Source organism: Rousettus aegyptiacus, unplaced genomic scaffold, assembly GCF_014176215.1.
Source record: "Rousettus aegyptiacus isolate mRouAeg1 unplaced genomic scaffold, mRouAeg1.p scaffold_m13_p_3, whole genome shotgun sequence".
Classification (NCBI taxonomy): domain Eukaryota; kingdom Metazoa; phylum Chordata; class Mammalia; order Chiroptera; family Pteropodidae; genus Rousettus; species Rousettus aegyptiacus.
Genome location: NW_023416306.1, coordinates 124,720,889 through 124,742,660, shown reverse-complemented (window position 1 = coordinate 124,742,660; position 21,772 = coordinate 124,720,889). Strand labels below are relative to the sequence as shown.

Genomic DNA, 21,772 nt, shown 5'->3' with positions numbered 1-21,772 from the left:
TTACATTGCTGGAAAACATGCCGAAATGCAAAGTTCCCAAAACAGAAAATTAAGAAGTAGGCTTAAGAGCTTTAGAGGCAAGATAAACAGAATTTCCGTGTACCGAATAGGTGGTATTATATTGTACCGAATAGGTGGTATTATATTGAAAAGAGTAAAAGAAACTCATAAGGCTGTGTTTTTTTGAGGGGGAGGGGAAGTGGGGGAAGATAGGAGGGAGATCAAGATAGTGTGCCTTATCATAAAAATGAAAAGATAGTACTTTGAAAATGTCAGCTATTTCTCATCAAAAATTAAACAAAGCTGACTTACACATGAACATAATGTTAAGATCGTGTTTTCACAGTGAGATAAAATGGAATGTTATGGAATACTGACTAGGCAGACAAGCTGGCTTTATTGGTCAGTTTAGATAATTGAGGGAGTCTTTGGAAAGATGACATGTAGGGAGGTTTCATCACGATTTATGAAGCATGTGACTTCTAAGGCACCGATGTTGGTTAATGAATGTAACAACCTAAGAATAGAGGGGAGGAGCAGAATTTTTGCTCCTAAGGGGACTATACCCTGTTATCATGTTTCATTTTGGAGGTGAAAGTAAAATTGATGCAGAGAGAAGGTAAATAACTTGCCAAAAGTATATAGCTCTTAAGAATTACAGCCAACACACACACACACACACACACACAATGTCATTGACATGGAAATAAAATCCTTGACATTTATGGTTCCTAATAGATTTATAAATAAAACTGGCTGCTAAATAATCTTATGTCATCACTTGGTGGGGGGTGATCATTACATTAGTCAGCTAGATGTAATTTCCTAGACACTTTTCCATGGAAAAGGTGGGCTCATCTGGACTCAGTGTGATTGGTACATTTGTGGTACTGTACCCAGCTGCCTTAACCACATTACATCTTCTAAAAACCATTTTAATCAGGCTTACTAGATTTGTAACCTCTCTTCTGCATTGGTTTTAGACATAGAGTGTTTTTGCTCTCTGGCAGGAATTGTGACTGTTGGATGAGAATGAAATGTATAGTTTAAAACTGCTATGTGAGAAGTAAGTTTGATTTCTTTCTTTGGATACCGAAATGAATTCCGATGCCCATGATAGGCAAGCTGATAAATGCTCTTTGTGCGAACAGAACGTCCTCTGGGCTCTAATTTGGCTTCTCAGAATGTTCTAATTCTATCCTAGTTAACACAACTATGGAACATGTAGACTCAGTTTGAACACGGCTGGACCAGGCTGAGTCAGTAGATGGGAACCTGACCCCAGTGAACAGATAGGATTAGACGATGTCGATATTACTAGTGAAGATACTTTGAACAAAGGGTCAGAGGTGGGACTAAGTGTCACATGAGTTACATGTGGTTCAAAGGAAGTGGAGAGTATGAGGAGGAGGAGATCAACCTGGTTAAAGAAAACAATAAATGTGTGGAAAGTGGACTTAAACCAGGGTGGTGGCAAATTTCTGCCTGTATTAAATTCTAGGCAAGGACTTTCATTATGGAGTTGTAGGTAGTCCTACAGAATTGATTGGAAATAGAATATATGGAGACCAATGTAGTACTATTATCATATTCTAGGCTAGAAGCAATGAGAATGTGACTTGAGAAGAAAAAGCAAATTTCAAAGTCATTATTAATAAATAAAACAAGCATTAATCATTCATGTATCACCATACTCATAATACATATCACGTGCTTCATTGCATTCCTTGGGTCAGATTTGCCCATCAGTAAGATAGTTATTATTTGGAGATTAAAAATCAACTTGATAAATAAACTGTTATTGGATAAGTGGTCAGTCCATGAAGGTGATATTATTATACCTAGTGCAGAGCAGAAACAGCATAGCCTACATGGAACTTTGAAAAGGAAGAAGGGCGAGCAAGTTTTTCTTTATCTTCCAACTCACTCAGTCATTCCAGCTGGACTTCAGATGCCCAATAGCTCCTTAGCTGTCAGGCTTCTCATCCTGGTGAGAAAAAAGTCATCCTGAAGGTCACACACTTGGAATCAGAATGTTACTACATTTGCAGTTGAGGATTCAAATGAACTAGACTTGGCTAAAGAACTGTGAAAATAATGAGGTAAAACTCTTGAAACATATGACTCAGAGTTTTATATAACTGGCTGCCAAATAGTCTTAGGACGTTTCTTAGAGAAAGGACATTTGTCGGGTCACCTCTGGATATTGTACTTTGACAAGGAAAGTACAAATAATTGGGGCTGTCTTAGTCCTGTTTTCTGTGCAGCTGTGTCTAAAGGGGATTTTGGTTTGCTGCTTTGATATGTCTTTGCTCATGCATTCAAGAGCTTTGAGAGCTATTCCAAGCCATCACGACGCAGAAATGAAAGTTTAATGGTAGGAATGGATAAGGAAACACTGCATAGGACAGGGAAAAGAGAGGGGTGTGTGTGTGTGTGGGGGGGGGAGATACCAAGGTTTTCTACCAAAAGGTAACTTCTGGATTTAAGTTAAAGGAAGGCCAGTGGAAGTTAGCCAGATGAGAAAGAATGAAGGCAGGGATATTCTAGGCAGAGGACAGTCCTTGAAATCAGTTCTTCTTTGGCCATTTTGGTTTTCCAGTTCAAAGAGATGTTTACAATATTACCAGTATGTTTGAAAGACATTCCATTTCAAGAAAAGTTTCTTTTTCTCTCAATCAAAAGTGAGTTGTGGCTCCATGGGAAGGCTGCCAGTGACAGAAACTAACTGAAGGAATCAGCTCTTTGAAACACATAATGTGACAGGTCATAGGGCTACTCCCTCTAGGAAATTGGAGGAACTGGTGAATCTGAAGTGTCGGTGGGTTCACTAACAATTGGAAAGACTTTTTGGAAGGGAGAGGGAGGGCTTAACAAGTGCCTTCTGTAGATTTCTTAAATCAGCCTGGTTATATCTGTCTCCAGCCGGTGTTTCTTTGGTAAGGATATGTGAAGTTCCTCACCCAGTAGGGAGGCAGGAACCCTGACAGGGTGCTGGCCATCCGGTGGGAAATAGGAGCAAATCCGTCTTCTAAAGAAAGTATTTTGAGCAAGCCCATCACAGAGTCCAGGAAAAAATGATCTTTGATAAAAGAGACATCTGTCTCAGGACCTTGGATTCTCTTCCTAGCACAGTAGCAGATTTCAGTGCAACTTCTCCTCTAAGTAATAATTATATATGAAAGATTTTTCAGAGCCACACACTGGCATTAAAAAGCCATTAAAAAATAATCAGCCAAAAAGGACTTGACATTTTCAACATGAGAAAACAGGTATGTTCGAATTTGTTCAATGAATAACTTAATTAGCTGACGAGCTAATTAAGTTATTAACAACTAGCTGTTAAAGTTTTGTTAGATTTTGTCCATGTTTGTTGAACAGTAAAAGACAATAAAACTGACAACAGCTGTCTTCATGATATTAAATGAAAGGCTATCTTGAAAGTGTTGCATGATATTTTTTTCTGAGATGACCTTTAGCAAGTGTCATGCTCTGTTCTCTAGAAGTTGTAGCTCTCATTACATACTTCACACACCCTCAACATCAAGCTTCCTGTTATTTTAGACATGTCTCCAATCACAGAATGTTCTTTAAACAATGCTCCTATTTTAACATTTCTATCTTGACATCTTCTGTTAGAGTTCAACCCAAATATTTTTTTTTGCTAAAAACAAATGTAAACTTATTTAAATCTCTAAACACTTCATAAAATCCTTTATTTAAACACTTTTCAAAATTTAGTGGAGTTTTCTGAAGAAAAGGGAAAGGAAGCTAATGATTATTGAGTGCCTACTTTGGGCCAGGGGCATGATTGCATTTTCTGAATCAATTTTCAGAACCAACTCATGAGGTGGGTATTATTGTGCTGTTTACAAAAAATGTAATTTGAAACTCAGAGTTAAAAGAGTCATGCAAGGCCACGGTTAGTGTTGAATGAGGTTCTGAACTCGAGTCTTCATGATGCCAAAATTCATCCTCATTCTCTTAACACTCTCAGTGGGAGAGAATCCCAAAACTTTAAGGTGCCATAGACTCTCCAACTGCAAAGAGAAGTGTTAATATATAATTATGTTTCAGGAAACACTTAGTACCTAGCAACTCAAAATCACTAAAATGAAACAACACGAAACAAATAATAACAACAAAACCCTGAGCCTAACAAAAATCTTCATTTCTTCTTAAAAGGATGAGATTTGAGATGTTTTATCCAGATAAAACTTTTGGTTGGTTTTAAAATCCCAATCCAAAGTGATATGACTTTATCTAATTTCAAAAACAAAAAAATTATTAAAGCAAATAAATAATAGCCCCACCCAGTACACAAGAGATTTGCTTGAATCAATTAGTTTTCCCCACCTTAATTCATATAATTAGCATTTTGATAACATTTTATAACTCATATCATGTTTAATAATAGGAATCACAAATTCTAAAAATCCTCAAAGTGGTTATGGGTACACAAGAAATGTAAGCATTCTTGTGGGATGCTTTTTTTTTTTTTTTTTTTTTTTAAGAAAAATGGTTGACAATTAAAGATTGTTCTGTTAAGCACTTACACTTTTACTGAGTGTCTAAGATAGATCCTTTTTATGGCAAGACCACACTGCAGTTAGAAAGAGGGAGAAGGATCAGAACAGAAAAGCAAAGGTCAAAATCAACAATAAAATCTCAGCACAGGAGCCCTATATATGAAAAAAGGAATGAGTTCTTTGATTTTAAATACGAGTTCCCTGAGGAAGGGTTAGGTAAGGGGGCAATTAAACTGTGTATTCAGACAAGATCTCGAAATCTCACTAAGCATTATGTCGAACCTTTACACGGTTCTTTTTTTCTTTTTATTTTCATTTTGTAATGCTGTTGGATAAAGGTGCCCTTATGGGACTTGTGTAGATACTGGAGGTCTTGCTTGAGAAAAACTGGAGTTCTCTTATTTCCAGTTTAGAACTAAGCTAACAAATATTTATCCTGGGAAAAATAGGTTTTTGTGGACTTTTATGATTGGGTGTGTGTGTGTGCATGTGTGCCTCAACTTTGTAAATGCCAGTGCTATCAAGGGATAAGAGAGAGTTCAATTAAGACTCCTTGCCTACCTGACAGAATTCAGGTGTCTGTGTTTTTCAAGATTAAAAATAATAAAGTATCTTTAAAAATTAGTATTAATACTAGTAGGAAATGTAAAACACTGAAGAGTAAAAACATATCCATAACTCTCATTAATATTTTAGAATATTTATTATATCTAATCCATTGCCACATATACATCTATATCAGTGCCTTTCTTATGCCATACAAATGGCATAAATTTTTATATCATACAAATACAATGATTGCCAAAGCAGATATAATTCATATTCTCAGAGCATCAAATGTGTGTTTTAGAAGAGGGCACAGATATTAACCAAATATTCATACAAGTATATATGACACAATGAGATATTATAAGAGGAGACTATTTTATCAGATAAGTTGCTTGATAAAGAAAATTTGACTCAAGATTGTAAGGCTGAGTAGAAAATAAGAAAGAGGAAGTTTGGAGTAAAAAGAAAAGGGAGGAAAAGAAATTTCAGGAAAAGGGAACAACCAATGCCAAGACTCTGAGGAAAAGTACAGATGGTACATTTGATGAACATGAGGTTAGAGAACATGGAGCAGAGAATATGATGTTGAAGAGGTACCAGGGGCCAGACCACAGGTTTTTTTTTGTTTTTGTCTTTTTAGGTTGTATTATTAATCTTTATCTTTATTGTAAAGACAATGGGAAACCATTATACTGTTTTAAGCAAAGGACTTGCATGATGCGTTTGGTTTTTTAAAAAGTGGTGCTGATTGCAAAGCTGAGGAGGAGAATGGAGGAGAGGCCCAAACAGATTCAGGTTAAAAGATTTGGAGGTTTGGTGGTAGTACATAAGAGTTATGGCAGTTGTGTAGATCTGAGTGGTGATTGGGAGGGGGGGAAAAGTTGGGCTGATTTGAGAGCTACCTAGAAGCTTAAACAGATATTACTTCTTTGTTGATTGGGTGTGGGAGATTAGAGAGATCTGTTTCAGTTGACCCGTAAGTTATTGGCTGGCCTAACTCGACGTCATTACTGTGATAGAAAAGAATTAAGGTAGTCAGGTTTGAAGGGGTGTTTCTGAATTCAGCTTTGGACTGTCTGAGTTTAGTGCTGCAGACTTTTAAGGTGAAATATCAGTAAGCAGTTGGGTATGGATGTTTAGGGTTCACAGAAGTAGTCTATGATGGTTAAATGTATTTGGGCCCTGAGCCAGACTGTAATTGAAGCTATAGGTATGGCTGAATGGATGCTGCTGGGATTTTTTTCCCCTCCTTTTTCACAAGTCAATTCCTTACTTAAAGTGATAGTGCTGAAAGAAGAATGTCTAATAAGCTTGTGATCAGATGCAATTTAAACATTTGAAAATATTTTTTTTTCCTATGGTTATTCTAAAATTTTATTATCTCACCTATAATATAGAAGAAATAGTACATATCAGTTAGGATAAGGTTCTATTCTGTATAAAAACGACTTTAACACTCAAAAGGTTACATTCTTCATTTAAATGAAGTCAAGAGATTGCTAGCTTGGGCCAATATACTGACTCCACAGTCATAGAGTTCTAGGCTTAGAACATGACTTAGGACCTTAAGGTTGCCTCATCATCTAAGATGACTACTCCTCCTCCAGCCATTACACCCACATTTCTGGAAGCAAACGTAAAGCAGAAGAGAATGGCAATGTCCACCCACAGCTACAAGGGAAGCTGAGAAATGTCATCTTTTAACAGGGAACGTTGCTACTTGAAATAATGTCTATTCTCCTTTTAGTGAGAAAGAAGAGAAAAAATGTGGGCAGGCAACAAGATCATTCGATCTCTCTGCCACAGAGCATGTAGAGATTGGGTTTAATTCTAGGACGTGTTTTTAATGGGCTTTGTTAGCTTTAAAAACCCCTCTGTGAAGAAGAGCATAGTATATGTGAAAAGGGTGTTTTGTAAATGCTATACAATGTTGTTATTATTTCCAAAGAGATAAGCTCTATGGGTACTTGAAAAGTAGCTCAGTTTTTGTTATAAATATTGAAAGACTACTTGGATTTCAGAATTATTACTCTAGAAATGTTATTCTTTAAAATATATGAGTATTGCTTTTTCATAGCTGTCCTGAAATGAAATTTTGTCTTGCTTCCCTATTTAATATTACATTCTAGGCGCTGTCCTATGTTTTCACATAATATAGCCATCAATTTTAGAGGAGATATAAAAAACAAAAATCATTATTTTGTAAATCTATTTCAGTAATTTTTGAGTGAAGCCGAGAGCCTAATTTCCCCCTTTGGTTCATGCTTTATTGCATTCTTTTAAAATTCCAGAAAAGTATTAAATATTGCTGAAAATAGAAAATTTTGTCTTTTTTTCCTCAAAGTGACTATCTTGTGATGAGAACTATTAGCTTATTTGTTAATTCTCATAGTTTGTAGCATCTAATGAGATGATCATTTTATTTTGTATATCAATTTATACCATTTATTAATGGATTTTCTAATACTTGATCTTTGTATTCCTAGAAGAAACTTGGTAGATAATTTTCTTACAATGCTATTGAAAACAGTTTGAAATAATTGTATTTAAAATTGAAATTTTATTTAAAAATAAGATTGGTCTCTTTAGTTATTGCATGATAATTTTAAGAATATATTATTTACCATGTCTCAGACATTATTTAGGTATTTTACATAATTCATTTAATCCTCTCAATAACTCCAGTGCTGGGATATTGTTATCCGCACTTTGCAGGTGAGATGCTGGGACACTATTTAGATCACAGCCGAAATCAGTGTTAAGTTAGCTTCATAAAATAGTTTCCTTTTTCAGTGCTCTAACATTTCATAGGATATAGATATGAACTGCTTCTTGAATATATGCATGAACTCACAAATAAAACCAGATTCTTCCAGAACTTTTAGAGATAAGATTCTTTTATAATAATTTCAATTTCACCCATAGTAATAGCTTAGCCATCTTTGAGCTTCATTATGAGTCAATGTTCATATGGCAGAAGCTGGCTCTGTGCTCAGTAATGCTGGGTCCCTTTCACAAAACAGAGGATGCCTTCTTTGCTTAGCCACCCTTGCAGTTGGGCGGCCTTTCAGTGAGGCCAGTGGAATGTGGATGGATAATGATATATGCTACTTCCATGACTATCTTGAAATGGTCCATATTTTTTCTCTTGTCTAGATGGCTACAAGTGGAGGAAGAATGCTGAAGTCACTGCTTAAAGAAAAGCTGCGCAGGAATCAACCAGACCACACTGAGTTTGCTGTGAGTAAAAAATAAACCTTTGTTCTGAGCCATGAGACTTTGCATTGCTTGCTACAAAAGCTAATGTTATTTACTTGGACTAATATATTTAGTAAGTAAGTTTGCCAGAGAAGTATATGTTTTATCCACCCTTTAAAATTTATTAGCAAGGGGTTATAAATCTTAAAATATTGTAAGATTTTGTGCTTTATTTTTTTTAAAGAATCATACCTTTTTCATTCCCAGTTTTGCTTATTTTTTTGCCTATATTTTCAACTTTCTGCCAAAGGTGAGTTAATTTCTTTGCCTATTAGAGTACGTCTAGTATAGCATGTATTTCTCCTTTCCCCTCCATTCCTCGCCCCCTTCCTACCTATTTAATATTTCCTTAGTGACAAAAGATTAATATTATAAATTTTCTATGTGGCTGGAGAAAATATATGCACTATTTATAATATTTGCAAATTTTAAGAGTGACTTATCAATTCTTTCTGGTTAAATGTATTATTCAAATGTCCCGTGTTTTCCATTCTATTTTGGTGTGTCAGTATCTTTGTAAATTATAACTGGTGTTTGTTTTCAGTCCTTATTCCTGTGGCCTGGATTTCTCTATTAAATCAAAATATATTTGACTTACAATGTAATTTTAAGGTGTACAAATGTTGATTTGATACATTTATATATTGCCGTATGAGCGCCATTGTACTGTTAGCTAGCGCCTCTTATCACATAATTATTCCTTTTTTTCTTTTCTCTTACCTGTACTACTGGGATTTACAGGCTCTCTGTGGGGGTGGCGTCACCTCAGCTGTGTAAAATGTTCTATATTTCCCTAGGAGGTGGGCATCCCCTCTATGACGTAGTCACCTAAGTCTCAGGGCATCACCTCCAATGGTAGGATGTGGTGGGCAATGGAGCTCTGGTCCTTTGAATTTCCAGTGCTGCTTTCCTGCAACCAGAAGCTGTCAGGCACAGGGTGCGACTTGAGGTATTCCAGCTGCCTCTACCATGTTTCACCGTGATGGGTGAGGGAGGGGCTTTGTTTTTTCCACTGGGTTTAGCTGCAATGAGCACAGGCTACTCTGGCTGGAATGTTGCTACTGACCCTTCATGACCTGCCTCCACTGTTGCTGTATCTGCTGGAGCAAGGTGGGCTATGGGAGGCTGAAGGGGTATAAATTCATGAATCTCCAGCTCTTTTTTTTTTTCCCATCTGGTGATGAGGGCTGCTCTACTATAGCTTCCACCCTTTGCACCACTTCTCTGCTCCTGTCCCTGAGCTCAACCTCGAAGTGTACCTGCCACTCAGGCTGGAATGCTCCCTCTGGCCTGCCCAGTACAGGTTGTAACTTGACCCTTCACTGCTAGGGCATCTGCTGGGAACCCTGATAAACACCAGATTGCATCTGCTGCTCCCATCTCTGTCTTACCCCCTTCATGCCTCTCCTGATTTCTATGATTTGCCCACCTTCAGATGTCTCAGTGTGTGGATCTCTCAAATGTGAGTGTGCTACATAGGTAATGCTTTGTTGAATTACAGTTGTCCAACTTGGAACTTTAGGGAGAGATACCAGGAAGTTTTCTCATGCTGGCATGATGCCGATGTGCTTTTCTTAAATCAGAGATTTATTTCTAAACTTTCAGAAAGAACGAATACTGGAGGAACACAACCTTCTTTGGTTGTAATATTTTAGCACTGAGAGTTTAGAAGGGTGGGTGACAGAGGAGAGGATTGTTATATAGCCAACCTGTTTATACCCGATTTAACAGAGCTGGGTGGTTCTTGCCAGTTTTTAAGGTAAAGGCCATGATATCTGGGTCCAGGGAAGAGGCCAGGGATGCTGTTCAATGTCCTACAATGCCCAGAACAGCTCCCTACAACAAAGGGTTATCCTGCTGCAAATGGTAATAACTTATTATTTATTTTTCTTTGCCATCATCATCATCACAATGTGCGGTATTTATTGCATCCAAAACATTTTATTTCAGCTCCTATAGTCAATGGATGCAAAGTATACTTGGATCTTATTAATGATATAGGTGAAGAATTGTTCAAAATATTATGTTGATTCCTGAATCAGCTTTTTAATATATTTTTTTTCCAATTCGATAAGGGTATTTCGCATTTTTATTTTCATTGAGAGTATCTCTAAATTTACTGCCATTGGTTTTTCTTTTCTGTGGATGTTCTTCCCTATGTGTTCAAGAATTCTGCTAAGTGGTAATAGGGAAATCAGCTATCTACTTGAGGATATTTCTTGAGTCCTGACAATCCAAAATACTTCATTTTGGCCAAAGTTGATTTTCACTTGTTCCTTTAAGAATCTCTAATGAGAAGTTCATCTATAAAATAACATCTGTGTGCATTTTATCTAGAATAAAATAAATTGACATGTGCTTTGATGGAGTGTATAGTTGACACAGATTGCTGTGAGCCTCAGTGACTACTAATTTGGGTATTTAAACACAATAGGCTTTGTTCTGGAGAGAGCAGAAATACTTGTGTCTTGGGAGAAACAACAAAATTAGTACCTGTATTTTATAATAAATAGACTCAATTCACACTGCTGTTATAGATTTTATATTTAAAGAGAGAGAATGGATAGATCTAATTAAATACTGGAAAAATACTTAGCTTAAAATCTTTTTAAGTAATTGGTGCACACCCAAAATGCCATTTAGTCAAGTGTATCATGTTTTATGACATTAATGTGCTGCTAAAGAGGTCAAGTCAATGTTCTGTAAGATCATCATAAGATAAATCTAGAGTGAGTCCTTCACTGAAATAATGAGTAAGTTGTTGTTTAACAATGTTGCTTGTTTATAGGTTGACTTGAATTTTCTTATGGGGCTTAACAGTATTCAGAGACATACAGTTAGCTATTATCACTTCTTCCTTATTTTTTTCAGTGTCATTATCTCATATTATGTAGCCATTTCCACGAATATCAGTGCTGGAAAATTATTTTTCAAATTCTAATGCGATATTAGAAGCAAAGAGTGTAAAAGATTCTTCTACCTAGTAAAGGAAATTTCTAAATAATGAAATGATGTTGCATAATTAAATAAGGCAGAAGATACAATAAAGTATTGCATGTACTCAATATACATCCATTTATTAATGCATATGCCAGAGGATCACATTGTACTATGCATTTGGAGAAGTCATTAACAAAGCAATTGCCTAACAATTTAACATGAATTAGTGGATCTCACCAGTCTGTGCTTTCATACCCAGTAACAGAATGGTTCTGAGAGTCATGATATTTATTTCTGTTCTTAACATATCAGATCAGCTTGTTTGAAAAACACAATAACTGGTTCTTGTTTCTGCATGTGTATGTTGTCCACTAACAGTTATGACCATAAATTACAAAGTACTGTTCTACAGCCAAGTATTTAGATGCAGACTCTAAAAAGTCAAGCTATAAAAATACAGAAAATGCAAATATTCATCAACTATTTCATATTCAAAAATCCAACTTAGTTTTACTATGTACCTTGGTGTTTTGTTTTCCTGTTTCATCTGATGCATCTTGGTCTTACAAATAACAAATTACAAAATTATAAGCAATTTTAGACTTATTTTATGTTTCTCACTAAATAGTTAAGGATGTAACTTTTTGCTCTAGAGCAATATATAGTAATGCTGCATTCAGTACATGTTGTTGAATATTTTTAAAAGAAGTATTCAACTGATTACACAGTGCTAATGAAATAAAAGAGTCATAACTGTCAGAGGGAAAACACTAATAGTATAGTTACTTATCTTAGGTAATTTTATGAAAAAAACCTTCCATCACATTTCTAAACCATTAATCCCATGACTTTCTAAAGAATGAAATGTGGTAAAGCCAAGACATAATGCTAGATGGCAAATGTATCAACTTACCTTTTTTACGAATGTGATGTGACCTTGGCAGTTTTAAAGAACAAAGTTTTGTTAATATATCAAACATTGTTAACAAACTATTTAGCATTACTCTGTACAAGTTTGCTTTAACAGCATTTCTTCACAGTGATATTTCAGAAAGGTTGGAAACTTGTCAGCATAAAATATTTCCCACCTTTTCTATTTTAATTTGTATGCAAAAATCATCACAATATATCTGCAACTATAAAATTACAAATGCTTTCTAGAAGTGACTGCATTTCTAGTTATGATAGAAAAGGTATTTGTAAGACATCTACAATGAGGTAAGTCTAAATAAAACAGAATTTGAGTAACAAATCCTTTCTGATCCATGGGCAATATAGACAACTAATAGACAAACTCAAAAGACTAACTGTTGAGTATGTTTAATGGATGAGAAATTGGTAATAAAATGAAATCAACATTTAAAAAGATTCTGGATATTTCACTTTGTCATAATTTTGGCACTTCATGGAACATTTATTACCCAAAGACCAGAAATGGTGTAAAAGTTCAGGTTTTCCACATACCTTGTCGATATTGTATGTGAATACTGGCAAACACTGAAACGTAGTAAAAGAAACATTCCTATGTATTTGCACATGCATGCAGTAGTTAAACAATTAGAGTTTATGAATTCTCAAAGATGGCATCTTCAGTATTCTTTTCAAGCACTCTCTTCAGCAGATCTTGTTTCAAATTTAAGTCTTACAAATTCTTTAGCTACATCATCACTGGTCCTCTGAGAGAGTATTCTAAGGATAGTCAAACCAGTTTCATCCACAGAGACATTTTTCAAAAGAGGATACCATGCCCCATAACTTCCTTTTTCTGCTATGTTCTGTAGCTGAATTACTGTCATTCCAATAATTCGATCTTCTCGGGCAAAGCAGTAATCCTTAACTGAAAGATGAAGTTCATAGGCCCCTGGGCGGTTTTCATGACCCAGAATGCTGTGTGGATTAAAAATATGAATGTTGAGCAAAAACTTTACCCCGTGCAATATGGTTTAAAAAATACTGTTAAAATGTTATATGTTGCTTAGAGTATCATTGTATTTCAATTCTGATGCAAATACTCTTAGAGTGCGAAGTAATTTATCTATGTAAAGACAATTAAAAACTTTCTCTAAATAGGAAATCCATCTAAATATGCTTTACTGGTCTGATGTTAAGTGTATCAGTAGAAGCTGGAATTAAAATATTATGTTGTACTTAATCTTTGGAGGCAGGGTCTCCCCACTGATATAGGAATAGGTTGGGGTTGCTAGGGGTCATGGGAGCTAGGCCAGAGTGAGGGGTACCCTCTTGGAAGAATTTATGTGCCTTTTAAGATCAGTTAGTATAACTTCTTTTCTTTACCTCAGACTCCCGGATATGCTGTTGTACCTAGAAGCCTTTTCTCAGGGGAATATATTGCACAGACTATCAAGCACTATTTACAAGACGCCAAATTGGATACAAATCTCCAGAGTAAATTAGTTCCAGCAAAGGCCAGTGCTTTCGTATGGCAGAAGTTAGCCTTGTCAAGTGTGGGGCTGAAGATGGCCTCTACTAATAACAACCCAAGACAACTATCAGTGCCCAACTGGACATAATGAAGAAGGCTAAGAGGTATGCTGAGACTAATCCTTCCCTGCCCTTTATTTTAATTCATCCACAGATATTCTTGACTTTCCAGTGAATGCGCATCTAGCCATCAGTAGTACAAGCTTCTACATCTCTTCCTAGTGACTCAAACTTTCATTTTTGGGTGACAATGATAACTAAACTGTGGACTTGGAAGCCTAGTGGGTAAGAACAGAAAAACAAAATATGATAGGAGCCTTATCTTCTTGTGAAATGAAGTATATCAAAATGCTGCCTTTTCCCAGAATTGGGTCCTGGTAGCTCTAAGTGTTATATCTTGCATGATTCAAGTACTACTGGAACAGTTTAGAAGGTATTTTGATTGGATCCATTTTGTTTTGCATCATTTGGAATAGAGAGGTAGAATTTAGTGAGCTGGTTTGTTAGCAGGTATTATGATTAATCTGTTAACCCTTTTAACAGATGTGGTCAAACAGATGTGGTCAAATAGTTAAGTATTTAGAGCACAGAGTACTGAAAGTTCTCTGGGAACTCAAGTGCAAAAAAAACCCCAAACCCATAGAGACCGCTGTAGTGTGTGCAAGCCCCTAACTCTTAGTCTTATGTCCCCTCTTCTATCCCTAGGTCACATCACCTACATTTATGGAATTACAAATATGCAGATTATTCTCAAGTTATATCTAGTTATGTACTTGATATTTCTTCTTGTAGCTCTAATAGGCATCTCCGAATTAATAGATTTAAAATCCTTGACCTCTCCCATTGTAATAAATCACTATCTACTCAGTTGCTACTGCCAAAAAACATCAGGGTCATCCTTGATTTCATTCAGTATCAGATACTTTCATTTGCCCCAGTGGGATCTACTCTCCATCCTTCTCCTTGCACTTTGCAATAGACTGCTGGCCTGTAAGGACTAAATAGTTTCTCTGTGCTATGGCTTCCAGTTAGTGTTGGCCAAAAGGGAGCCCCCTGGGGAAATCGGAAGTAATAAGAGTAAGGTCAAAGTCTTTGTTACTGGCTCCTTGCCTGTGAGGCCGCCTCAAGTGGGCTATTTCCCTCCATGGAAGGCTACTACTCTTTTAAGGTGGCTGACTATACATGAAACTTTCACTTCCCTAATTTTAGTAACAAGTCTTCCTATCCTTCCTCTGTTGCAGTAGGGGCAACTACTACCAGCTCCAGGTTACATCATTATTCCTTGAAGTCCCTGTATTCTCACATTTTTATAAATTCATTAGTAAATAAGTCTTTAATACCCTAAATTAAACGTTCTTGGAAACCTAACACATACTTTTGTGTTCTACCTCCAGTGCGCTGCATGTTCTATAGAATCTATTTTTAATCAAAATCTAGAATCTTCCCACTTTTATCTCCCTACTACCCTCTGGTCAGTCAAGATTATATCTTGCCTGGATTATTGCAATAGCCTTCTAACTCACCTTTACATATTTGGTCTTACTTCCCTGTAATTATTTCTCTATACAGCAAATAATACTTACTTAAAAATGTAAATGAGATTGTTCATCCGCTTATCTGAAAACCTTTCAAGGCCTTCTCTTGAACTTAGAATGAATCTAGTCTCCTGTACTCTGACCACCTTTTGCCTTTATACACTGTTTCTTAAATATGCCAAGGAGTCTCTTGCCTTAGAGCCCTTGCACTAGCATTTTTGCTTGTCCTGAAATGCTCTCAACACCCTTCCTTACATGACTGGTTATTTTGTCAGGTTTTAAGTCGCCTGTTCAGAGAGGCTTTCCTGGATGCCCAATCTAAGCAACCAACCAACCATTCTATCATATCACCCTGTTTTAATTTTGTATAATACTATCACATGATAAATCTGTGATTTTATATGTTTTGTATCTCTAGAATAACTTCCATGAAAACAGAGACCTCCTACTGCACATACCCAATGCCTATAACATTCCCTGATATATGGTAGGTACTGAACAGATAGATACTGAGCAAATAGAAAGGAACTAAAAATATAGCCTTCATTTTCCTTAGCAAAACCCAGTGCCATTCCTATCATGAACCCCTCAATAAGTTTAGCTATACAATGTCTATCATCTGGTTGAAAAATAATTTGGGTCATGACTTACAAATGAAATGTTTCATTGTACTTGGGGGACCATGTGTTGCTTTTTGTCTTTGTGCCTTGTTTTCTCTTCTTGTCTCCAAGGTTGGGTCCCAGCATACACACTTCAACAAAGGGGCGGAACATTGCAGTGGTCTGCCAGTTGAGGTTACTGATGGCAATCACTAAAAACCAAAAAGAGAAAAGAATCAAAAGTGTTAGCAAATAAATGTGTGAATTATTAGTCTCTCTTTTCGGTCTTTAGAACGAATTTTTATTATTAAAATGATGTATGAAGCCATAATTTACATTTGATAGTGCCCTAATTCCATTGACAAGAAAACATTCTTGAAGAAAAACAACTCTCTGCACACTTGATGGGGGTGTGTGGCATTGATGTGGCAAAAAGTTAGCTGTAATTGAAATGACATTTATTACTAATGAAAAGTCATTCCTCTTAGATTTATTTTAATCCATTTTCTGTATATTTTAAACATTTTATAATGAACACAATTTTTTCTATTTTTTCAGAGGAAATATTTTGGTGTATATGCTTTCAATATTTAATTATATTTAGAATGAAATCATAAAATATTAGTCTTATGAGTAGCCATACTTTTTAAATCCATCATGGATCTTTATATATTCATAATATATTTTCCAACTGAAAATATTCCTTTAGATAGATAGTTCATCCTATATGGTTGTTTACCAAATTCAGGAATCATAAATCTTAAATGTACATTTTTTGATGATGATGATACCCTTAAGGAAGTATCTTATAACTAAATTTGCTAATGTAAAAGGTTCACAAATCTTCAGACATTGGTTTAAATATTTTAAATGGCTAATACAAAAATATGGTTCTATTGAGCAATATATTAAATTTCACCTTTGAAATGACCCTTGCATTGAGATTGTGTTTTTACAATATAAAACCAATAGATTGAACCACTCATTAAAAAAATCAAACCAGTTGTTGGAAATCACATAGAAAAAGGAGATAAATAAATCTGTATGTTCTTACTAATCTAAAATTTGATTGACAAGTTATGGAGCCAGTCATGGCACTAATGTTCAATATAAATCATAGCATCAACCACAAAGAAAATGTTCAAAATATAGTTATGAAATATAACCACTAATGTATTTGAATCATTTAGATATTTCAAATACTATATCTTAAATATTTGTGCCATTGATTTCTTAAAAAGTTCTGGTTTCATGAATTTCTAAGCATGCCATAAAATCATTTAATATACAGTTTTAAAAACAGATCTAAGGAAAAATTATATTTTAATATTACTACAGAGGTTAAAATCTAATGGCCTCTTTGATATCTTGGATCTGAAATATACCTTTTACGGTGATTTTATGCTCTCCAGTTCCTGGGGTGGTGGTGATGTCCACATGAACAGATATCTGACCCACTGAATCTTTGGAGGATCGACCTAAAAACAAGTGGAAATTTATTGGCCTGAACTCTCAGACTATTTAATAGACATCTACCTTCTCTGCATAAGCGACTTTAAAGTGTCCCTTCCTTGAAATGAATGGTTCTTTTTGTTATCAGTACATAATAGGTATTGGTAAATGTCCAGTAATTAAATTTGCTATACAATTTTGAGACATTGGTGTAAACATTTTGCCTATTGAGCTAAAATTTCATATAGTCCTCAGACATAAGATACTGTGTTAGTATTATTGTTAAAAGAACTTGCAGTTGCTTTACCTGGTACTTAATAAAGCTCTATTTATTGTTTATATACAAAGATGTGTTATTGTCATTCCCTTAAGACCTTTGCTACAATGTCCCACACCAGTGCACCTGCCATCATGAAGCCTACAGTAGGCCAGAAGAGACTAACATATGTTATTGCAATATACTGTGATAAGTTCCATGACATATTTACAAGGTCTAAAAAATAGTCTACCTTGATAAAGGTTAGTCAAGCATTGGAAAGTGCCTGTGATTTGGAATCAGATAAACTTGAATTCAAATCAGTTATACCACCAGTGGTTCTGTGATCAGAATTTGCTGTACACTCAAGACTCAGTTTTCTCATTTGTAAAATAGGGATAATAACACCAGCCTCTTAGTATGTACACATCTATTAATATATCATTTATACTCAATTTGAGATGGCGTAGAAGTTAGAGGCTGTACACGCCTCTTCTAGTAATCATACCAAAATTATAACAAAACTATACAGCAACGAGTATGTGGTTGAACAGAAGCCCTATAGCTAGATCACCTTCAAATGCTAGGAGAGGCAATCGAGAATCAGGAGGGCTATCTCAGCTGCAGAGCCCCCTCCGCAACTGGGGGAGCGAGGGGTCCTGGCCACACACTGTGCTCCCCAGCCCAAGGTTCCAGAGCCGAGAAAAGTCTCCACAACTTCTGGCTGTGAAAACCAGTAGAGGTTGTGGCTGAGTAAGACAGAGGGCTGTGGGAAGTGGAGACCTTCCTCTTAAGCGGCCCACACCCGGCCTGACTCGCTCACTGAGTGCCACTGCTGGTGCAGCTGCTCGAGAGGTGCCAGGGGCCTACGAGAGGCTCTGAGCTGTTGGGCTTCAGGGAGAGGGCTGGAGGGGAGGCTTGCTCCAGGATGGGGGTGCTGGCAGAAGCCACTGTTCTTTTGTTAAGCCCTCCCAGCCTGCAGACACAAGTACCATCAACCTGGATAACACAGGTTGTTCTGCCTCTCCCAACTTGTGGGCCCAGCCAAGCTGCTTCTGGTAATTTATCACATACAAACAGCTGTATTGGCCCCATGCTGCAACATTTCATAAAATCTCTCAAAGGCTCACAAAACCCAAAGAAGCAGCATCTGGCCTCGGCATGCTCTGTACCCCTCGCTGAGCAGCCCGAGCCCTGCACCAGCAGCAGCCTGCCTCAGTTTCTAACTTGGCCCCTCAAGATATCTCTTACCAGGTGGCCCCAGAGGTGCACAGGCTACAGCTGAACTTGACCTGCAGCTGGATTCCTCCCAGATCTATGCCAAGGGGCCCTAACTGCATACCTACTACATAAAACCATCCTACTAAGACCAGGAGACTTAGGAGCTCTATCTAATACATCGAAACAGACACGGGGCGGGGGGCAGACAAAATGGGGGACAAGCCCGTCCCACATGAAAAAAACAGAACAAAGCTCTAGAAAAAGAATTCACCAAAATGGAGGCAAGCAATATAGCAGATGTGGAGTTCAAAACACTGGTTATAAGGATGCTCAATGAACTTAGGGGAAGAGTAGATAAACTCAGTGAGAAATTTAACAAAGATAGAAAATATAAAACATAAAAAATAGAAAACATAATAGAGATCCAGTCAGAAATACAGTATCTGAGATAAAGAGTATATTAGAGGGAATTCACACAGTGGGTGAAATGGAAGATTGAATTAGTGACATAGAAGATGGGCACCCAATCTGAACAATGACAAGCAAAAAGAATCCCCCCAAAAGGAAGATAGTTTAAGAAGCCTCTGGGACAACATTAAGTATAACATTTGTACTGTAGGGGTACCAGAAAGAGAAGACAGAGAGCAAGGAATTGAAAACCTTTTTAAAGAAATAATGATGAAAAATTTCCCTAACTTGGAAAGGGAAATAGATATACAAGCCCAGAAAGTTCAGAGAGTCCCACACCAAGACACATATTAAAATTCCAAAGATTAAATTCAAAGAGAGACTCTTAAAAGCAGCAACAGAAAAGCAATTAGTTACATTTAAGCAAACACTTTTAAGACTGTCAGCTGATTTCTCAACAAATTTTACAGCCAGAAGGGCTTGGCACAAACTATTCAAAGTGATAAAAACCCAGGACCTACAACAAAGATTATTTTATGCAGCAAAGTTATTTAGAATCGAAGGACAGATAAAGGGCTTCTCAGACAAGAAAAAGCTAAAAGAGTTCATCACCACCAAGCTAGTATTACAGGAAATGCTGGAGGGACTTAAGAAAAAAATATGTGTCAAAAGTCTGGCAATAACTATGCATCCACAAACTATTACTTTAAATGAAAAAGAATTAAATGCTCCAATCAAAAGATAGGGCGGCTGAATGCATGAGAAACCAAGACCCTTACATAGGCTGCCTACACGAGGCTCACTTCAGATGAAAAGACACAGACTAAAAGTAAGGGGATAGAAAAATATATTTTATGATAGTAGCGTGCTGAGTATAGTAAGTCAGATAGAGGAAGACAAATGCCATATGATTGCATGTTTATGCAAACAAATAAACTCATATAGAGACTATTTTGAGGGTTACCAGATGGCAGGGAGGTTTGGGGGTTGGAGAAGTAGGGGGAAGGGATTAAGAAGTACAAATTGTTAGTTACAAAATAGTTGTGGAGAAAGTATAGCATGAAGAATTTAGCTAACGTAATAATTACATAGTGTGTCAAAGGGGCACTAGATTTACTGGAGTGATCACTTTGTGATTTAATCATAGTGTCTAATCACTATGTTGTACATTTGAAACTAATATAGTATTGTTTGCCAATGATAACTGAAAATAAAATTTAAAAAATATATCATTTATGAGCATATAAATTTTTTCACAGTTAGAAGCACATGCTCTCACTATGCTTTACCTTTTATCTTTTTACCTAAAATATGTATTATGAAGACCATTCCATTTGAGCATATGTAAACCTATCCCTCATTCTTTACCATAGCCCGAATACCACAGAACTAACTACAAAGTACTCGATGAGTATTTGCTTAAAAATAAATCATTGTACTGTTTACAAATATTAAAATATTTAAAACACTTAAAATAATGTTTGCCCTTCATTCCATTATATAAATATAATTTATATTTTAGTTGTTTTCCATCCTTTACTATTAGAAACAAACTATAATGAATAATTATTTTTTATATTTGCACATTTATCTATAGTATAATTTCTAGAAGCAAAGTTTATTTGTCAATTTGAATTTGAATTTTGCCCCAGACTGTAACAATTTACACCCTCTTCTGCTAATGACCAAATATGAAAATGGTTCTAAGAGATTTCCAATTTCTAACCTTAGAAAACCACTAAATTTGGGCTAAAATGTCTCAACAGGACCTGCTGAGAAGAGCCAGTTCACCATAAGGACCCTTCTCCCTTTACACCAGCCTTTTGACAAAAGGATTAAAAGGCAGAAAGTGATCACTTTGGGCATTAGCAAAAGGGTATTCTTTGCTCGGGGCAGGGGGTGGGGAAGGGAAGAGCTAAAAATGTTTCCTTTTCCTGAGGTGAAGGGGAGAAAACTGAGAGAAATACTCCTAAACTCTGGAAATACCAGCAACATGGGCATTTCATTTTTGTAGTTGCCTGTTTAGCAGGTAATATGAACTAAGCGGGGCCAAGCAGGGGGATGACTAGCCACTGAGTGTACTAGGACCACCTCCTTAAGGCTATGGTTGCTAAGAAGTATGGGAGATGGTTCCTGAATGGCCTTTAAGTGCCAGAGTTGGGGACAAGAGAGGGAGGATGTGATTGTGAGCTATGGTCTTGTCATGGATTGTCACAGATGGGGCAAAGAGGCATGCCAGTACCAAGTGAGTTGCAGAAGGAATCAGTAGCCAAGTCTTGAGCAATGTGCAAGAGTTCATCAGTGCCCTGCCACTGGGAAATGAGTCTTAACACCAGCCAGCTCTATCTAGATTCTATTTCTCCAAAGACAATGAAGTTGAATAGCATTAAAACTGCCCAAATTGACAATGACCCCTAAATAAATAATAACCACTAATGGTCACCACTGAAATATTTTCCCTCTCTCTCCTTCCTTCTCCACACCAGGGAAACTACCACAATGAAAAAGAGGAAACGTGTGAGAGAAACCCCAACTTCCTCCTCCTACTCCCAGTCACCAGTTTTGCCTGCTTGTAGAGAGAGA

The 21,772-nt window shown here is 36.5% G+C and overlaps 1 protein-coding gene across 5 annotated transcripts in view; it reads right to left on the bottom strand.

Annotated features, from left to right (window-relative positions):
* Positions 1–11,387: 11,387 nt before the first annotated feature.
* The window catches only part of UNC13C (unc-13 homolog C), a 620,140-nt gene continuing 609,755 nt past the window's right edge, over positions 11,388–21,772 (bottom strand). For all 5 annotated transcript variants that reach the window (XM_016153676.2, XM_016153674.2, XM_016153678.2 and 2 more), the window contains 3 exons: positions 17,238–17,330; positions 15,905–16,064; positions 11,388–13,163 (listed from right to left, as the gene is read on the bottom strand). In XM_016153676.2, the coding sequence (XP_016009162.2) occupies positions 12,878–13,163; positions 15,905–16,064; positions 17,238–17,330 (539 nt within the window). In that variant the 3' untranslated portion in view covers positions 11,388–12,877. The remainder of the gene's footprint in view (positions 13,164–15,904; positions 16,065–17,237; positions 17,331–21,772) is intronic.